This window comes from Canis lupus, chromosome 16, assembly GCF_048164855.1.
Source record: "Canis lupus baileyi chromosome 16, mCanLup2.hap1, whole genome shotgun sequence".
Classification (NCBI taxonomy): Eukaryota; Metazoa; Chordata; class Mammalia; order Carnivora; family Canidae; genus Canis; species Canis lupus.
The window spans coordinates 36,429,775-36,448,583 of record NC_132853.1 but is presented as its reverse complement, the minus strand read 5'-3'; the positions used below and the strand labels follow the sequence as shown (position 1 = coordinate 36,448,583).

Genomic DNA, 18,809 nt, shown 5'->3' with positions numbered 1-18,809 from the left:
GCTATGTAAACCCCTCCTCCCTCTCCCTGTACCCCCTGAATCTCCAGTGATGTCTTCTACTGTCACAGGGGCTTCACACGGGTAGGCTTTTGTGGAAACTGAGGAAAAGGATATGTCTGGACCAAGGTTTCTCAACCTTGCACTACTGACATGTGAAGTGGTATAATTCTTTCATTGTGGAGACCGTCCTATGCATTGTAGGAAGTTTAGTAGCATTCCTGGCATCTACCTACTGGATGCCAGTGGCATCTTCCCCAGTTGTGAGAACAAAAAACGTATCCCATGTATCACCAGAAGTCCCCTGAGAGACAAAATCACCCAAGCTGGCTGTTTATGCCACAAGTTTATGCCTACAACGCAACGACTCGAGGCAACCAAGAGCTCAGAAGGAAAAGCAATCCTGAGAATGCATGCTCCTTGAGAAATACTAGGATTTTGAGGAAATGTTTGGGCTTCCATGGGGAATAGATCATGCATAGAGTTCAAAAGGTCTGGGAAGTCTACCTAACATCTAGGCTATACCCACAATGAAGTTCAAATATTTCTATCAATTAAAAAATACATATTTTATTTTTTTAAGATTTTATTTATTTCTTCAGGAGAGACACAGAGAGGCAGAGACACAGGCAGAGGGAGAAGCAGGCTGCATGCAGGGAGCCTGACGTGGGACTCGATCCCAGGACTCCGGGATCATGCTCTGAGCCAAAGGCAGACACTCAACCGCTGAGCCACCCAGGCATCCCAAAAAATACATATTTTAAAAAACAAAAAGGAAGACAAAGAAAAGTAAACCTTTCCTTTTTTTCAACAGAGAAGTAATACAAGAGTACCATTTTATGGGATGCCTGGGTGGCTTAGCAGAGAGCTTGCTCCTCCCTCTCCGTCTACAACTGCCCCTCCCTCTGCTGCTCCTGCTCTCCCCCTGTCTCAATAAGTAAAATACACCTTAAAAAAAAAAAAGACTTTTTTAGGGCAGCCTGGGTGGCTCAGCGGTTTAGCACCTTCTTCAGTCCAGGGCGTGACCCTGGAGACCGAGGATCGAGTCCCACGTCAGGCTCCCTGTGTGGAGCCTGTTTCTCCCTCTGCCTGTGCCTCTGCCTCTCTGTGTGTGTGTCTCTCATAAATAAATAAATAAAATTTAAAAAAAAGAATTTTTGAAATGTTACCAAATATTTATATGATGTATAATACATGCCAGACACTATTGTAACTTTTCAAATATTCATTCCTTTATTCTTCACGTAAAAATCTATGAGATAGGTACTATTATTATTATTCCCATTTTACAGATGAGGAAACTGAGACCCAAAGTCAAACAGGTACCAAGAAAGTGACAGGATTTGAATCTAGGCAAATTGAACACACAAAAAGAACCATACAGGACCTATGAGAAAACACTAAAGTTCAAAGACAAAAGACCATCTTGAAGAACTAGAGAAAATGCCTCCCTCTGAAGTAGATTTATTAGTAAAGAACAGAAATGTAGAAGTGCCTAGGAGGCTCAGTCGGTTAAGCATCTGCCTTCAGACCCTGTGATCAAGTCTTGCATTGGGCTCCCTACTCAGCAGGGGAGTCTGCTTCTTCCACTCCCTTTGCCCCTATCCCCTGCTCGTGCACGCACACACGCTCTCTCTCTCTCTCTCTCTCATTCTCTCTCTCAAATAAAGAAATAAAATCTTTTAATAAAGAACAGAAACATATAGATAATTTCGAATTCATATTCTCAAAAACATACAGAAATTCATTATATCTATAAGCCAGAGTTTTGCAGATGTAATGAAAATGAAACAATGAGTGAAAAGGAAAAAAAATACATGGAATTTAAAAAAAAAATGAATGCTGAATTAAAAATCATAATGAAGTCAGTGACAGGTAAAACAATAAAAAAGGTGAAACAGAGAGAGTAGATTGGGGTTCAATACACACATAATATAAAACCCAATGTGACAAAATAAAACAAATGGAGAAGTAATGATAATAGAAAACTTTCCCAAGTTAAAGACATACCTGAGTCTATAGATCAAAAGGGTTCCTTACAAACCAAGCAAAATTATTAAAAAATCTAAGACCTTGACACTACCTAGTGACATATCTGAGAATAAAGAAAAATATCTTATAAACATCCAGGCAGGAGGTGGAAGGAATGAGCTACATGGGCAGCCCAGGTGGCTCAGCAGTTTAGGGTGGCCTTCGGCCTGGGGCCTGATCCTGGAGACCTGGGATTGAGTCCCACATCGGGCTCCCTGCGTGGAGCCTGCTTCTCCCTCTGCCTGTGTCTCTGCCTCTCTCTCTCTCCATGTCTCTCATGAATAAATAAATAAAATCTTTAAAAAAAAAAAGAAAGAAAGAAAAAGAAATACACCAGGCTAGTATCAGACTTCTCCACAAAACTGAAGACTAGAAGATAATGGGACACTTATAGAGGATGAATTGTAGGAAGGAGAAGGAATGTGCAGAGTATAACCCAAAAACTTTATGCCCACACCTAAGTTTACATGAAACTGGATAGACACATTCTCAGACACACAGGGGATCATTAAGTATAGTGTCAAAAAACCCTCCTTGAGAAATTTACTCAGCATTATATTCTAGATCATCATCTACTAGGACTTTAAGCACTGTCCAATCCAGGACCCAGTATGGCTACTTGGCAGCTGAAATGTAGCTATTGCAATTGAGGAAGGAAATTTTTTGTTTGATTTAATTTAAGCTTAAATAGCCACCTGTGGCTAGTGGTTACCATATTAATCCAGTCTAAATATCTAAGAGATAAAAATTAAAAGTTTAAGAATGAAAAAGCCATGGTACAAAAAGTAAGCAATGAACAAATAAAAGGGAAAAACAGTATTATAACTATGATTTTAAAATATTACACAAATGTCAGAAATAATTATTATAATATAATATAATATAATATAATATAATATAATATACATAATAAAACATGAACAATTCTCTGAGTCTAAAAGTCTCAGGTTAAAAAATAAAAATAAAAAAATAAAAATAAAAAATAAAAGTCTCAGGTTAGAGCTGGCTCAGTGAGTAAAGCATAGCACTTGATCTCCGGGTGTGAGTTTGAGCCCCAAGGTGGGTGTTTGAGATTACTTAAAATCTCAGATTATAGGGACAACTGGGTGGCTCAGGGGTTAAGCATCTATCTGCCTTCTGCTCAGTGCGTGATCCTAGGGTCCCCGGATGGAGTCCCATATCAGGCTCTCCCCCCATGGAGCCTGCTTCTCCCTCTGCCTGTGTCTCTGCCTCTCTGTGTGTGTGTCTCTCATAAATAAATAAAATATTTTTTTAAAAAAATCTCAGGTTATACCAGCAATTTGACATTTCACACTGGAGGAAAGAGCCAAAAGGTGCTGTTTCATTCTTAATGTTGCTAAATCAAAGGGACATGGTGGAGTTTTTTTTTTTTTTTTTTTTTAAGCCTTAACAGGAAAACTACTAATGGAATAAAACCTGAACGTATAACTTCTAAATCATCAGGAAGAAAAAATTTTCATGATCTAAGAAAATGCTCAAGGTACCTTAGCAATTGGAAAAAAAAAAAAAAAAAAAGATACCTTAGCAATTGGAAAGACTCTAGGTGGAAAGATCGGTATTTAAACCTATCTACACAATATGTCCCAACTTTTAAGTACGTACACATAATAAAAACTGAAAGAAAAAAAAAATGAAAGAAATTCTTGGAAATTTAACAGTTGTTGACTATGGGTGACTGTGTTATCATTGTGTGTTTTCTAAATTTTCTACAATGAGCATTATTATACTTTTATTTTTTTTATTTTTTATTTTTATTTACGATAGTCACACACAGAGAGAGAGAGAGAGAGAGGCAGAGACACAGGCAGAGAGAGAAGCAGGCTCCATGCACCGGGAGCCCGACGTGGGATTCGATCCCGGGTCTCCAGGATCGCGCCCTGAGCCAAAGGCAGGCGCCAAACTGCTGCGCCACCCAGGGATCCCAATTATACTTTTATAATCAGAGAAGATTTTAACATAAAAAAGAAAAAGAAATATGGCTATGTCTCACTTTTCAGTAGCATCACCTATTTACCTATATCACAATTTAAGTAAGAAAGACTCTGAGTAGCCAAAATGCATGTCACAAAGTCCACACCCAAAGATCCGGGTACTGTATTCATCCAGAGAGCCCTTTGTGTCTTCTTTTATACATACCAATTCCAACAAGCTTGATTACCTGATGTTCTAGTAGCCCAGCAGATACAGACACACTCAGCATGGTGTAAAGTGATAGGCCTAGGCCTTTTTCCTCGCAGTAGGAAAAAAGTGACAAAAATAAAAATACAAAACAGAATTGCCATTCACAAAGCATCCTCAGGGCAATTATGGCAGACTTATCCCTAAACAACTCAATATATTTCCACAAATACGATAAGTGATACTCACTGTAACAACTCTTGAGTTAAAAGTGTTCAAAGCAGACTGGCTGGTTGAGGAAGTAAGAAAAATTCCTAATACAATTTTAGAAAAAGACTGATCACAAATATTTGTGATAAAAAGTTAAGAGTGCTTAAGGAGAATATCCTCAGTTATCCAGAGCAGCTCACTCCTGCAAATTGCAGAGTTGTAATTTTACTATATTGAAAAGGATTTTATGGCTGGCTCTGCGTCGACCAACACAAATCTGGAGAATAATGTAGAAGGAAAGGAATATTGACTGCTTCTTTCCAAAGAAGTTTAAAAATAAGTAACCATGGATGCCTGGGTAGCTCAATGGTTGAGCATCTGCCTTTGGTTCTGGTCATGATCCCAGGGTCCTGGATCAAGTCCCACATCAGGCTCCTGGTGGGGAGCCTGCTTCTCCCTCTGCCTATGTCTCTGCCTCTCTCTGTGTCTCTCGTGAATAAATAAATAAAACCTTTTAAAAAAACAAATAATAAAATAAAAATAAGTAACCATAGGCATATAATAATTAGTATTAACATGGCAATTGCTACTAAATGCAGCCTGGATGTGGATGTTGTTTTGGCTTTACTCCATATTCCCAGCAGGATTTAGGGACTTTGGAGGTAGCTGGGACCTATTAGCTATGAAGGTGAAGTCAGTAGGCCCCATTCCATCACACACAGCATACTGTGAGCTGAAGAAATATATGTCCTACCTCCTTCATACTTGCCTCTGGTCCTTCTGACTTCAAAAGCAAGACTAGAAAGACAAGAAAGAAACTGTATTTATATCTGTGGAATGAAGATTATGCAAACTGCCAGCACTCCATTGTTTTTGTTTTCAGTATGGTTATCACAAAACAAAAACAAAAAGATAGCTTCTACATCTGAAGGCTGATAATTTGAAAACAGACCTGAATATTTCCTCCTCTTTCAATAAGGCAGTAAACACCTTTTATTTTACTTATCTGGAAGGTAGTTATTTGCTGATATGGACTAGTTACTATTTCTATAAGAGAGCTTGACAGAATCTGAGGAAGCTGTTTCCTGAGTTACTCTTAAAGTACTCCTGCTCTTTTAATATTAGCCAAATAGCCAAGAAGATGTTAAAAAACAAAACAAAACAAAACAAACAAAAAAAAAAAACACTTCCACACACTCCACTCCCAGCGCTAACAAGGGAAAAACATAATCATAACCTTGGTGAATGGTCCTTTAGCGCTCTAGACCGCTATGACCTCTCCAAGCTTCTATTTGTCTTTTGTACCTTTTTCTTTTAAATAACCCTACTAGTTGTTTATCTGATTAACAAAAATAATACATGGTCATTGTCACAGTTCCAACAACATGAAGATGTATGAAACAAAAGTAATAATGTCTGCCTCCCCCATCCTCTCATTTTCCTCCCAAAGAAACAATGTTAACAGCTAGGTGTATAGTCTTACTTCTTCCCAGGTTTATAAAAAATATATATAATATATGGGAGGGAGGAGTTGGTTCACTTTCTTGTTTTCAAACAAAAATGGATTGTATATATTATTAGTCTTAAAAATATGGACACTTTCCAAGCCAATACATACAGACCTATCACATTCTTTTTAATGACTGCAAAATATTCCATAAGATGGATAATTCATTCATACCATTGCCCTGCCTTTCCCAACTCCTGGACATTTAAGATGGATCCTTGTACATATATACTTCATGTCCTTTAAATTCAGTAACATAGATTCCCAGAAGTGGAGTTTCTAGGTCAAATGAAACATTTTCAAATGTTTAAAATTTTATCCTTAAAATTAATTTTAGACCTTCAACATTTCTGTTCCTTTCTTCATTATGCAAAATTTTGGCATAAACCTTTCATAATGCTTTGCATATTTTATTTTTAAAAGCACACATATTATGTCAAAAAACACCCCTGTCATTTCTGTTCATGTAGTTATAAATAAATAAATGCTTAAGTTATGGCCGTGATGGCCAGCGTTAAATCACCATGCGAATGCTTATGCCTTGGTTTATGAAAGTAGTAATTCATTGTGGAAACTCCACCCCCACAACCATGTGGCAGCACTAAAGTGGCAGCTCTCTCACCCTGTGACTTTCTCCACTGAGTGACGATATAGAGATCAGGACCTACATATTTTCTAATTGTCAACAGTTAACCTTAAAAAGTGTGTGTGGTGGGGAGACAAGTACACAGCAACAGACAATAAATTGAAAGTCATTATGGGTTTCTAATATCCACAGATTATTTGTAGTATAATGAATAATTCTGTTGGTCTACACCAGAGACTATATATCATTAAAAAAAAACAAACCTATAACCAATGTGTTATGATTACATGAACCTTTCAAAAACATAGTCCTCAAACATTTTTCAATAGAATTATTGGTTGGAATCCCCCCTCTCCTTCAGATTCAGATTCTAATTGCAAACTTTAAAAAAAAGGCCTTAAAGAAATACATTAACCAACGAAGCTCCTTAAAATTTAATCTCAGACTCCTCTATAGATTCTAAAGACCCAGGCACCAACACAGATTGTTAAGACACAGCAAGTTTGACACAGAAGTATGTGACATGCAATTAATCTCCATTCATACCCTGCTCTACTTGTCAGCAAACAAAGGTTCTGCTTTAGAAGGAGATCTGAAGACTTCAATTAAAAACAGTCAGCTAACAAGAAAATAATCTAAGCTAAAGGAAGGTGGCAGGTACAGAAATGAGTTGTTTACCAAAGTGTCAGTTTTGAACAATAAAGAACTGCACATCAAAAATGTTGAAGGAGTGTATTTCATTGCAAGCCTCTGAAAATAAAAAAGAATTTCCTACTAAAGCTGCACACAAAACGGAAGTATAGTTTAACAAGCTGGTAAAATAGGTTTCCTCTCATCAAATGACAGATACCAATAAAAATAATCACTTTATATTTTTAAACACAAGGGCAGAATTACATTTTTTGCCACAGTTCCTTCTCTCCCAGAAACCATCACACTTTGAGTCTCTCTTTACATTCAACATCCAATATTGAACCAATGGCAGAAAGAGAGGCTGGATTGCTTCTTCTCACACACCCAGATGATGCTGCTTCACCCTACAAATACTTTTCTACTCTGAAAGTTTAGATTTACTCGGGTCATATAAGTAAAGTGGATTTTGGAAACTTCACCTCAAAAGAAATACCTCGTTGACAGCTTTTACATAGAAGCAATCCAGAATGGAAACAGTGCTACAAACAGAGACCAAAAGGACTGCCAAATATTTGATTAGGAGGCATTTATACCAAGATAACAAGGTAATGGAGATATAAAACCAATTACATTGAGAGAAACTGAAAAAAAAAAAAAAAAAAAAAAAACTCCTTGCCAAAAGTCTGACCTGCCCAAAGCAGGCCATCTGTTAAATATGTGTCAAAAATGTCACTTGGATGCCAAAAGGCTTAATTCAGAGTCGTTTCCTCCTGGGACGCTTATGCAAGGACAGATTCCAGGCCTCTGTCCTTCCAGGAAGGTCAGTTACAGGAAAGCAAATCACTTTTGCCAGAAAGCAGTGTGAATGGAGCTGGAGATATTGCCCATTAGCAAAAAGTCTCTTTCCAGTGTTAGAAGCATCTGTGGAGTGTTGCTGAATATGGCCTTAACTCTTAAAAGGACTGCTTAGGCACCATAGTTTGAAGGTAAACACACCAGTGTGGGGCATTTCTAGAAGAGTTAGAAACTTAATACTGCATCCACCTGCCCTGGGTAGACAGCAAGACCCGCAGAAGTCTGCAGGCTGGCAAAAGGAGGCTGGGGCCTTCGGCACCGACAAAACTCACACTTAGCCCCAGGCCTTGGCCAACAGCATCCCACGAGCCCCTCGAGCCCCTCACAGCCCCCGAGAGCCTCGAGGACCTGGAGCAAGAAGGTGAGGGGCTTCGGGGCTGGGGAGGGAGGAAAGGCAAAACCCCACAGGCGTCGGGGTACTGTCCCGAGGAGAAAGGGTCTGGCCAAAGACCATGCAAGGTCGCATGGAGGCCCCCCCCCCCAAGAACCTGGCCAGACGTTGTTCAGAAGCCTGGAAGGTGAAGTGGAGGGGGGGTGGAGATGCCTCGAGGAAGAAATAAAATGTGGGGACGCCGGGGTGGCTTGCCTGCCTTCTGCCGGAGGCATGATCCTGGAGTCCTGGGATCGAGTCCCACATCAGCCTCCCTGCATGGGGCCTGCTTTCCCTCCGCCTGTGTCTCTACCTCTCTCTGTGTGTCTCTCATGAATAAAATCTTTAAAAAGAGGAAAGAAAGGAAAGAAAAGAAAGGAAAGAAGAAAGAAAGAAAGAAAGAAAGAAAGAAAGAAAGAAAAGAAAAGAAAAGAAAAGAAAAGAAAAGAAAAGAAAAGAAAAGAAAAGAAAAGAAAAGAAAAGAAAAAGAAAAATGTGGAACTGAGGGGGAGTGAATGGGACCCTGAGCGGACAGGATGAAATCTGGGTCTGCAGAGTTGAGGGTTCCAGCAGTCTTGAGGTTCTGGAAGGCTGTGGATGATGGAGCCGAAAAGAGAGGCCGGTCTTGGGAGCCCCTGGGTCTCGGCTCGGGCCTCCAGCTCTGCACCTGCGGGACTTCCCAGGGGGCCGGGAGGGGGGCCTGGGGCCGGGCCAGGGCGTTACCTTCCATGAGCCAACGGATCTCCTCGGGGAGGGCGACGGCCTGCATTTGGCCGGGCTGCGGGGAGGCCGGAGTGTGAGGCGGGAGAGCGGCCGTGAAGGCCTGGAGCCAAAGCCCGCGGGCTGGCAGGCGGCTGTCTCCGGCGGAGGCACCTGTACCTCTGTCGCCGCTGCTGCGGCAGCCCGGCCTGGCCGCAGGGCGGGGCCGCGGGCCCGGGGCGCGCTCAGGAAGTGGCGCGCGCGGCGGGCGGGGGGCGCGCCCCGGGCGGTGTTGGGGGGAACACCTGTGCGCGGGTGCCCGCGCCACTCCCGCGGCGCCCGCAGGTGGAAGCACTGGGGGGCGGGGAGCCGCACAGCCACCCCTTCTCCCCGCACCGGAACAAAAGACTAAACGCGGCCCAAAGGAACTTCATCTCCTGGGACACTTTCTACCCTAAGTACTGGCCGGTGGGCCTCAAGGGACGCGTCCCAAAGCCACGGTGGTGCCCGGAGTGGGGCGCGGAGCCGCAGAACGCGGGGAGGCCGTCCCCGCCGAGCCCCGCGGCAAGCAGTTCCCGATCCGGCTCGCACGTCCACGCCCAGAAAACGGGGCAGAACGTCCACTATCTCGGGCAAACCCCTGTCTCAAAGGAACGGCTGCAGGTCTCAAATAATAAAGCCACCAACACTGGGGAGGAGCGGAGCGGCGCGGCTGCAGCGGATACAGGGAGCCAGTGTCCCTCCCTAAGGCTGTAAGGATGCCAGGAAAGGATGGGGTAACCCCGAAGAAGGCGGGGGGGAGAGAGGACGCCAGCCTTTTGCCTCTAACAGCTGGCAAAGGGAGGAAAGTGAAGAACGGGAGATCACAGAAGTGTTCTCCTCCCCTCCTCCAAAATACAGTATGGGTCCCTATCCTGCTTGCGATCTGAAACTGTAGTATTGCAAGATGTTACCACTGGTGGAAACGAGTAAGGAAGGGGTAGAGAGGATCGCTCTGTATCATTTCTTTTAACTTCTGTGAATCTCAGTGACCTCAAAAACCTTTGTGGAGTTTTTTAAGCTCAATAAACCAAGTGCCATGAAAGCAGAAAGTGCCATGAGCGTAAAAGGAGGGAGACAAATATATTTTTTTAAAAAAGGAGAGAAGTGTGGGTGCATATGTGTTTAATGGTGCATATGACATTCAAGATGGGCCCTGAACACACCAGGCTTGGAAGGGGCAGGAGGGCTTTTCAGGTGGAAAGAACAGAATAAAAAAAGATGGAAAAACCTTTTGCTTGAGGAACAGCGAATAACCCTTTTACTGGATGGTATAGGGAAATCATGGCTGTCAAGAAAACGTGAAGTCTTATTGTAAAGGGACTTGAAAGTCAGAATGAGGATTTTGAACTCAACTGGGGAGACATTGACAAGTTTTGAGCTGTGGCATGTGACCTGTGTAGTTGTGTGATCTTGCACATTTCACATTTTCCTTCTTTATAAAAAATAGAGTTTCTAGTCTCAGATTCTTGCATACAACAAGAATATGTGGGAAGGATTGAAAGCAGTGAGGGAGAGAGAACACAGGGAAGATGGGTGAGTGGTTTTTTACAGCAGCCTCAGGGGAAAATGTTGATGGAACCACGGATTTGGGGATGGAAGCCATAAGGAGAAACTGTCCAGAAGGACAGGGAGTGGCACTGCCTGCCTCCTGGCATAGTTTCCCAAGGTTGGGGGCTTGATCCTTTAAGGGGTGCAGTGGCTTTGTAATGTAGGCTTGTAATGACTATCTTTACATGTCCACATCCTGCAATCTGAAGAGGAATGGTCCCTTGGTTCCAGGATCACATGATCCATCCACAAGTTGTAGCAAATTGGGCTGGGGGTGGAGAGACAGGGGCTGGGGCAGGAAGGGTGTCTCTGGGGACTCTGGCTCCTACTGCTGCTCCTTCTTGCTCTGGAAAAGTTAACAATAGACAAGCTGCCTTCTCTAGACTCGGGAGCAAATACCAGGTCCCTGCTAGGGCATTTTTATCATACTCAACTGCTCCTTCTATAGAATTGTAACTGCTCTCAAAGAATTTTTTGAGTACTTATGACGTGTTAAAAAGCCAGGGAGGATATACCAGAGCTCTCTGTACCTGCATGGTAATTTTTCCGTGAATCTGAAGCTCTTCTAAGAAACAGCAAGGGAAACAAAGTCCCTCCTCTATGTAACCCCAGCACTTTGTCTTGCTTTCCCTCTCAGCAGTGGGAGGAAATTTGACAACCTCCCCCTCTTCTCCAAGGATATCTGTCAAATGCTAATATAGGCCACAAGCTAATGAGTTGTTTGGTAAAGAGCAATGAACTCAGGTAATCTTGTGTCCTCTCAGGCCTCACTGCCTGCAGAGCTTACTTATACCAAAAGAAGCAGCAGTAACTAGAGGCATAGGTATTCTACAACCGTTCTGGGTCTCAGACAGGGGGAGAGAGAGGTGCAGAGTTGGGTAGTATGAGGTGGGTGACTGGCAGATTGCAATACGGCATTGTCATGTTGCATCAAGTTTCCTCATTGCAGACAGAAACCTGCCTCCACACATGAGCGCGGCCCCTCCTTAATCATCTGAGGACCCTGGTTCAGCAGTCAGCCTTACTCCTAATGACATTCTGTTAAATGGACAAATTCCTTTGAAGCCTTGTCCTTCTTTGAAATCCAATTTCGCAAGAAGCCAAATCTGATTGGGGGTAGCCATGGAAACCACACCGAGGAGTCTTTGAGAAGGTGGAGAGAGGCAAGGCAAAACGTGATAGTCAAGAGTCCTTTACTGCTCTGTCGGAAATATCAAAGGGATCTGGAGAGGTTGGCAGCAGGCGAGTCCCTGCCCAGGTCCGATTCTGTGTGGCTGGGTACCATGTGGCTGTCATGGAAGTAAGCAGCCAGCTGTCTCTGCACACAGGCAGGGGGATGGAGCAGAATACACAAATCCCAGTTCTGTCTGCCTCCCTCATCTTCCCCTCCCCCAGCCCCAATTCCAGCAAGATCTTAGCATCCCCTTCTAAGCTGCCTGCCCCTTAAAGGCAAACAACAAAAGAATGACAAGGTCAAAATACAAGGGCCTCCCCAACAGATAAGAGGTCCTTTGGAGCAGAGGCCACGAAATTAATCTGAAATTCCTTGTAATTAGATAAGATAAGGGTATCTAAAGAGATGCAGAACAGCTAGGAATGGAGTCCAGCAGCACAACATGCAGAAAACATACCACCCAGTCCACTGGGGCCCCTCACATACTGTCAGCAGACAGAAGACATAGAAAACAGGGTCCATGCCAGTCTCTGGGCTGCTTGGAGATGCCATCTACATGTTCTTATGCCAGGTGGGCACTCACTAAATATGCATCCGTAGGGTGTCCAGGGGGCCCAATCAGGAAGAAACAAAAGCATCTGGCACCCAGAATGGCATGAGGTGGGAACAACTGCAAGCAAAGCAGGAGCTGGCTGGCTTTGCTCCACCCTGAGTGAAATGGGTCTGGAGAGGAGACTGTGGAGGGCAGGCTCTTGGACTTTATTCTGAACTGGTTATTGATCCCTGGATGCTGGGTCACGACACACGGCCGAGCTGATGTCTGCCTATGGATGTGCGGCTGCTGTATCTCAGCCCCTTGGTCCCAACCCCATCAACCGGGTTTATTGACTCTTTTATTGACGATGCTGCGGCCTAATGAGGACAAGAGCTGCACACTTCATTAAGAAGGAAGGAGAGATGATGCATCCTGCCCGGTGCCAAGAACCAGGCTCAGTGCATGCTTTGCAAGTCCTCGGAAATCCAGCCTCATGCCACCCCTGAGGTAGAAGATTTGGACACGAGATGTTCGCGTAGGCTCATCACTGCAGTGGCCTTGAAATGCAGGGTGTCTACAAATTGCCAGAAGCCATACTCTTAGTAATTAGCTAATCTTTTGAATCATGAGGGTCCTATCCACACACTCACACAAATATACTTTCATGGTCTCCCTTTCCAGGTCATACTCCTAAATTCTCTGAGCTAATACATACAACAAAATGAGCAGGTCCTTATATCAGGCAAAATGCTCAAAGCAGCTTTTCAATGAGGTACAGGCTGAGAACAGAACAAGGGGCTATTAAAACTCAAAAGTATCTTCAAGGTGATCAAATTCAAGATGAAGGATAAACCCAGTGCTTTGCCTATGGCCACTCAGCTCACCAGGGGCTGTGCTGGCATTAGAACCCTGGTTCCCTAGCACTGGTCCAAAGCTCTTGTAGAACTGAACACCTGAGATGCATAATTACAGCCCGGGGATTACAGGGAGGTGATTTGGGAAGCCACCATTGTTGGGATCCCTTGATCTAAATAGTAATATCTCTTTCTTTGTTCTTTATCTTATCTTTCTAACACCCCTCCCCATCACTTTTCCCCTTTTCCCCAATCACTTTTTTTTTGTATCTTCTTTGCCTATCCCTTAGACTATATTAGACGTTCCCCGTGGGCACTGCTGAGCCCAGCAGAAACCCTAAAGACCAAAGAGGTTGCTGACTCTGACATTCTCGGTCTTTTTGATTGGCTCTCTTGGGAATCTGAAGTGGGGGGGGGGGGGCACACAGAATGTGTCAGCTGTAGCCAGATGAGGCTGTGCACTCTCTGAGTGAGATGTGCAGGCAGTCTATGGGGTTAATCTGCATGGGAGGCAGGTGGGGCTACAGCCAATTTTATATGCTAGATATTTGCAGACATGATAACTTAGAGAAATTATGCAGAAGGAGTAACTATTTCTTTGGGGGTGATTAAGGAGACTTATGGTAAATAACAGAGGGATAGCAATTTTTTAAGGTTAAACAGGCTTTCTTTGGTTTCCTTTCATCTGTTATTTCAAAGGGTAAAAGTTTAAACCCTCAAAGCCCCTTTCTTTACTTCTGCCCTTTCTTCTCCATCACTTTACTACAGGTCTGAGAATTCAAGGTAGAGGTAGGGGGATTCAAGGTGAGAGAGGGGGCAGTTATTTGGAATCTGATAGAAAGCTCTGGCCTGCATGGCCCATATGCACATATGCTTTGAAGAATAACTCACACTAAGAGGACTTGATGTAATCTGACCGGAATCCCCAGTATTCCCAAACACCAACGGAAGCACTATGTAGAATCAGAGTTAAGGCAGCAATGGTGGATGATTTCAAGGACAGAAAGTGGGAAAAAATACCTTTCCCCAGTGGACATCCTATATGCAATGGCCTTCAGGTGCCCAAAATACGTTTTTTTCCTTGCTCTCAGAATTGTGTCAGTGTCCACTTTATTTTTTTTTTTTCTTTCTTGATGTCTGTTCCCAAACATCCTTGGGCTTCCCTTCTGGCAGCATTTTCTGAAAGCGCAGACCACACTCTCTTTCAGATACAAGACTGCAGTCTTAGTCCTTACTGCACTGCATTCAGGCTTTCCTTTTCCTTCTCTTCTAAAAGATGGATGTCCCTCCTTTCATTCTTCCATTAGAATTCATGATCCCACCCCCTCCCACTCCCCATTAGAGCTTCAATCTCACATCCTTTCTCATCTTCAGTCTTTCCTGTCTGTCTGCTAACATTTATGGTCTCCTCTATCCTAAAAACAAAACAAAACAAAACAAAAGAGAGAAACCTTACTTCAACCCTGCTACTTTCTCTAAATTTCATTTTTTCTTCTCCTTTCTTTCCCACCCTGTCAGAGCTCACATCCTGTCTCCTGACCTGCCCATCTTTACACCATTGAGGTGACTGTCCCAAGGTTGTCAAGGCTTCTCAACGTTATTAACCTCTCTTTGCAGTTTGAGTGGCATCAGCCACTTGCTCTTGCTGTAAGCGGCCAGCTTCCCTAGCACTGCACTATCCTGGTCTTCCTGTTCTTCTTAACTATTGCTGCTCTGCCTCCTTCTCCAGCTCTCTTCATTTCACTGCTGGTCACAAGTATGCCCCAGAGGTTTGCCTTTCTCTCCTTCTTCCTCTTGGTGTTCTCCTTGCTCTCTCTCTCCTAGGTTTCATTCTCCCACCACCTTAATTTCTCCCTTCATGAATGTTACTTCTCTAATTCATACCTCTGTCCCACATTTCAGCCTAGATATCCGAACAGTTCCACCAAATTTCTATTTCCTCTCGCCTTCATCCTTAAAATGGCAAGAAAGCTCAGTAAAAAACTTAGGTATGAAAAAGACCTGTATCCCAATTCTGGCTCTTTCACCTACCAGCTCTATGACTCTGAGCAAAGCTTTATGATCCTCAGCTTCCTCATGTGTAGATTGGAGATCATAATCCCTACCTTGCAGGGTAATTGTGAGGCTTAAATAGGATGGCATACACATATAATATATGGTATATGCTCAATAAAATGTAACAATTAGAAAGGATTGCTTTTCTCCAGTAATCTAAGCACAAAATGGAGGGACTGTCTTCATCTTCATTTCAAACACCCACCAAGCCTGCCAGTCTTACCTTCTCATCAATGGCTTTTGATTTCTTATCCTCCTTTGCATCCTGAGTGTCACCATTGGTTGATTTCTTATTATTTTTGTTGAGAAGTGATATTGAAATGGCTTCCAATCAAGCCTGTGGCTCCAATCTCTGCACCCATCACCCAAGTTCCAGGATACACATCCCAAAGCACGATCCTGACCCCAACAAAGAGGTGATAAAGTACAGTGGTCCTAGAGTCAGACAGTTTTACCCTCAAGTCTGCCACCTGCCTACTGTGACCTTGAGCAACCTACTTATCCTTGCCATGCCTCAATTTCCTCATCTGCAAAATGGCAATATTAAAAGTATTTTTAAGGCTTTTGTGAAGATTCAAAGAACTAATACATATCATGTTTATAGCTGTCTGCAACATGGTAAGGGTTTCATAAATGTTAGCTATGGTTATTATTTCTGCATTCCCTTCAACAATCAGCACCTGAGAGGTACTCAATCACTATATATACTGAATCATCCATAATCTCTCACTTGATCCTCCTTGCTCACTAGACATTTGAGGAGTGATTGGCCAAGATATGGGTGTCATTAGTCTCCGAGGATGGGAGTTTTCCTTTTTTATGAAGCTAACTTGCTTTTAAAGAGATGGAAAGAGTGGTCTTGACTTCCTTAGCACCAGGCTCCAACAAATTGGGATAATCAGCCTGCAGATTCTCCACGCTCACTTCCAAAGATTTCCTCCCTGCCCTGTCTGTTCCGGAATACTGGCAGTGTTCTCCAAACCACATGGGGAAAACACTCATCTAGAAGGCATGAGATATTAACTCCTCTTTTCACTCAATGTGGCAGAAACCAAGTTTCTACTATAAACACGAGCCCCAGAAAGAACGAATCAGAAGACAGATTATATCTCCCCCTCCTCCTAGAGTCAATAGCCTCTTTACTCTGGGCAACTGCCAACAGAGCTAACTCTGCAGAAAGGGGTGGGCATCGTGGTGATAGTCAGGGGTGACAGACTAGGGATAAAGCAAACAAGAAAGAAAAGTGAATGAAAAACTGAATGAGGGATCCCTGGGTGGCGCAGCGGTTTGGCGCCTGCCTTTGGCCCAGGGCGCGATCCTGGAGACCCGGGATCGAATCCCACATCGGGCTCTCGGTGCATGGAGCCTGCTTCTCCCTCTGCCTGTGTCTCTGCCTCTCTCTCTCTCTCTCTGTGTGACTATCATAAATAAATAAAAATTAAAAAAAAAAAAAAAAGAAAAGAAAAACTGAATGAAAAAATGAATGATGGGGTACCTGGGTGGCTCAGTTGGTTAAGAGCCTGCCTTCAGCTTAGGTCATGATCCCAGGGTTCTGAAATCGAGCCCCATGTTAGGCTCCCTGCTCAGCAAGGAGCCTGCTTTTCCCCCCATCCCCGTTCATGCTCTCTCTCTTTCTCTCTCTCTCTCAAATAAATAAAATCTTTTTTAAAAAATGAAGAAATAGGGATCCCTGGGTGGCGCAGCGGTTTAGCGCCTGTCTTTGGCCCAGGGCGCGATCCTGGAGACCCGGGATCGAATCCCACATCGGGCTCCCGGTGCATGGAGCCTGCTCCTCCCTCTGCCTGTGTCTCTGCCTCTCTCTCTCTCTCTGTGTGTGTGTGTGTGACTATCATAAATAAATAAATAATTTTAAAAAATGAAGAAATAGGGATGCCTGAGTGGCTCAGCGGTTGAGTGTCTGCCTCCGGCTCAGGGCATGATCCTGGGATCCAGGATCGAGTCCCACATTATGCTCCTTGCAGAGAGCCTGCTTCTCCCTCTGACTGTGTCTCTGCCTCTCTCTCTCTCTGTCTCTCATGAATAAATAATTTTTTTAAATGAAGAAATGGAGAAATAGGAAGAAAACAGAAGGAGAAAATAAAGAGATTCCCATACTTTAGAAGATTAGAAACTAAATCAAACAGTTTCTCTCCATTTCCTGAGTTATAATTTCAGGATATTCCATATTCCACCCCCAAGGACACTGAGAAGCTTCAGGGAGTGGCTGTAAATTCCTAAAGAAAAGTGCATTTTATGGAGATTTAAGCCATTATTATCTGCTGCTGTACTTTTTAGTATATACACTATCAACACAATGACATGTCTTATTGAGTAATATGTGATATTCTGCATCATGAGACTATTGATGCAGAATTCCCCTTCCCAGAGTTCAATATTCCAATCAAAGCCTGTTGCGTCACATCACTGAGGCCATCCATTTAATGACAAGTTGTAAGATGCATATTGCAGAATATTCATGTTCATTTTATGCTCACAGTGCTTAAAATCTCCTCTAAACAGCCTCTGCTCCCAGCCTATTAAGGTGCCTGTGTTATCTACACTCCATTCAATGGTGTGGAAATAATTGTCTTGAGACTAAAGAAAAAAATTGATGGTCACAGGCCGAGTCAGCACTTGTGTTCTTTTCTTACCCTGTTGAATCAGGTGTTATTTACCTCTCCCAACACCTGGGATTCCTGATAAGTCACTCCCCTGGTAGCTTTTTCCAGGACAGTGCTGTGGGGTCTTTAGAAGAAGCAGGGATTCTTCATAAACTGTATTGTTATCAGCACAATTCACACAGCTACCAGATGTGCAAAATCGAAACCACCAAGGGCATTCAGGCAGAGGGGGCTTCCCCAGCTCCATCTGGCTGCTCTGAGATGTGCGCGCGAGTCAGAGGACGTATCAGAGGAAGAAGGGCGCCACTCAACACTGGGGTTCACGTGCCGCTGAGAAAATGTTTGTATTCTGACAAAGTTGGGGTTCTCTCCCAGCACCCCCAGCCCAGAGCCCTCCTCCCTGCAAACTTGGCTCTACTACAGAGACCTGCCTCTTAGGGACAGGTGGGCTCTTTTCTCCATCTCTTCCCCTTCCTCTTATCTCTGGGATGAAGCACCAGGACTCAGGCTAGTGAAGGAGAGCAGTTGCCCCTGGCAGCTGATAGTTCGGCAACAGGGCCTGTGACTTTGCCTTTAAATATCAACCACACACACAGACAACACACTGGCAGCATGAGAGGTTTCCATGGTGACAGAATGCAGGCCATGACCTCTGTAAATGTAATCAGAGCACTGGGATTGGTATGTGAGACAGGTTTAATTTCTCCTCCAGTGGAAGCTCTGTGGTCTGGGCTGTACACAGGCTTCATGCACTGACAGACAACCTGTTATCTTTGCCAGGGCAGCTCTGCATATGGCAACCCCCTCTGCCCCAGACCTGCTTCCTCCTCCATCTGAGCAGGCTGCAGGATGAAAAAGGTCACTGGGGACTGGAACAGCAGTCATATCAATACCTGGCCTCCCCGCCCCAGCAACCTCAGGAGGTGTGACTGTCCCTTAAACAAGAAGCAGAG

General features: G+C 43.7%; 1 protein-coding gene across 2 annotated transcripts in view; it reads right to left on the bottom strand.

Annotated features, from left to right (window-relative positions):
• Positions 1-9,264, bottom strand: part of SKAP1 (src kinase associated phosphoprotein 1) — a 286,859-nt gene extending 277,595 nt beyond the window's left edge. For both annotated transcript variants that reach the window (XR_012008932.1, XM_072780245.1), the window contains exon 1: positions 9,052-9,264. Coding sequence is in view for 1 of the 2 variants with exons in the window: in XM_072780245.1 (XP_072636346.1) it covers positions 9,052-9,097 (46 nt within the window). In the remaining variant the exon portion in view is untranslated. The remainder of the gene's footprint in view (positions 1-9,051) is intronic.
• Positions 9,265-18,809: the final 9,545 nt, after the last annotated feature.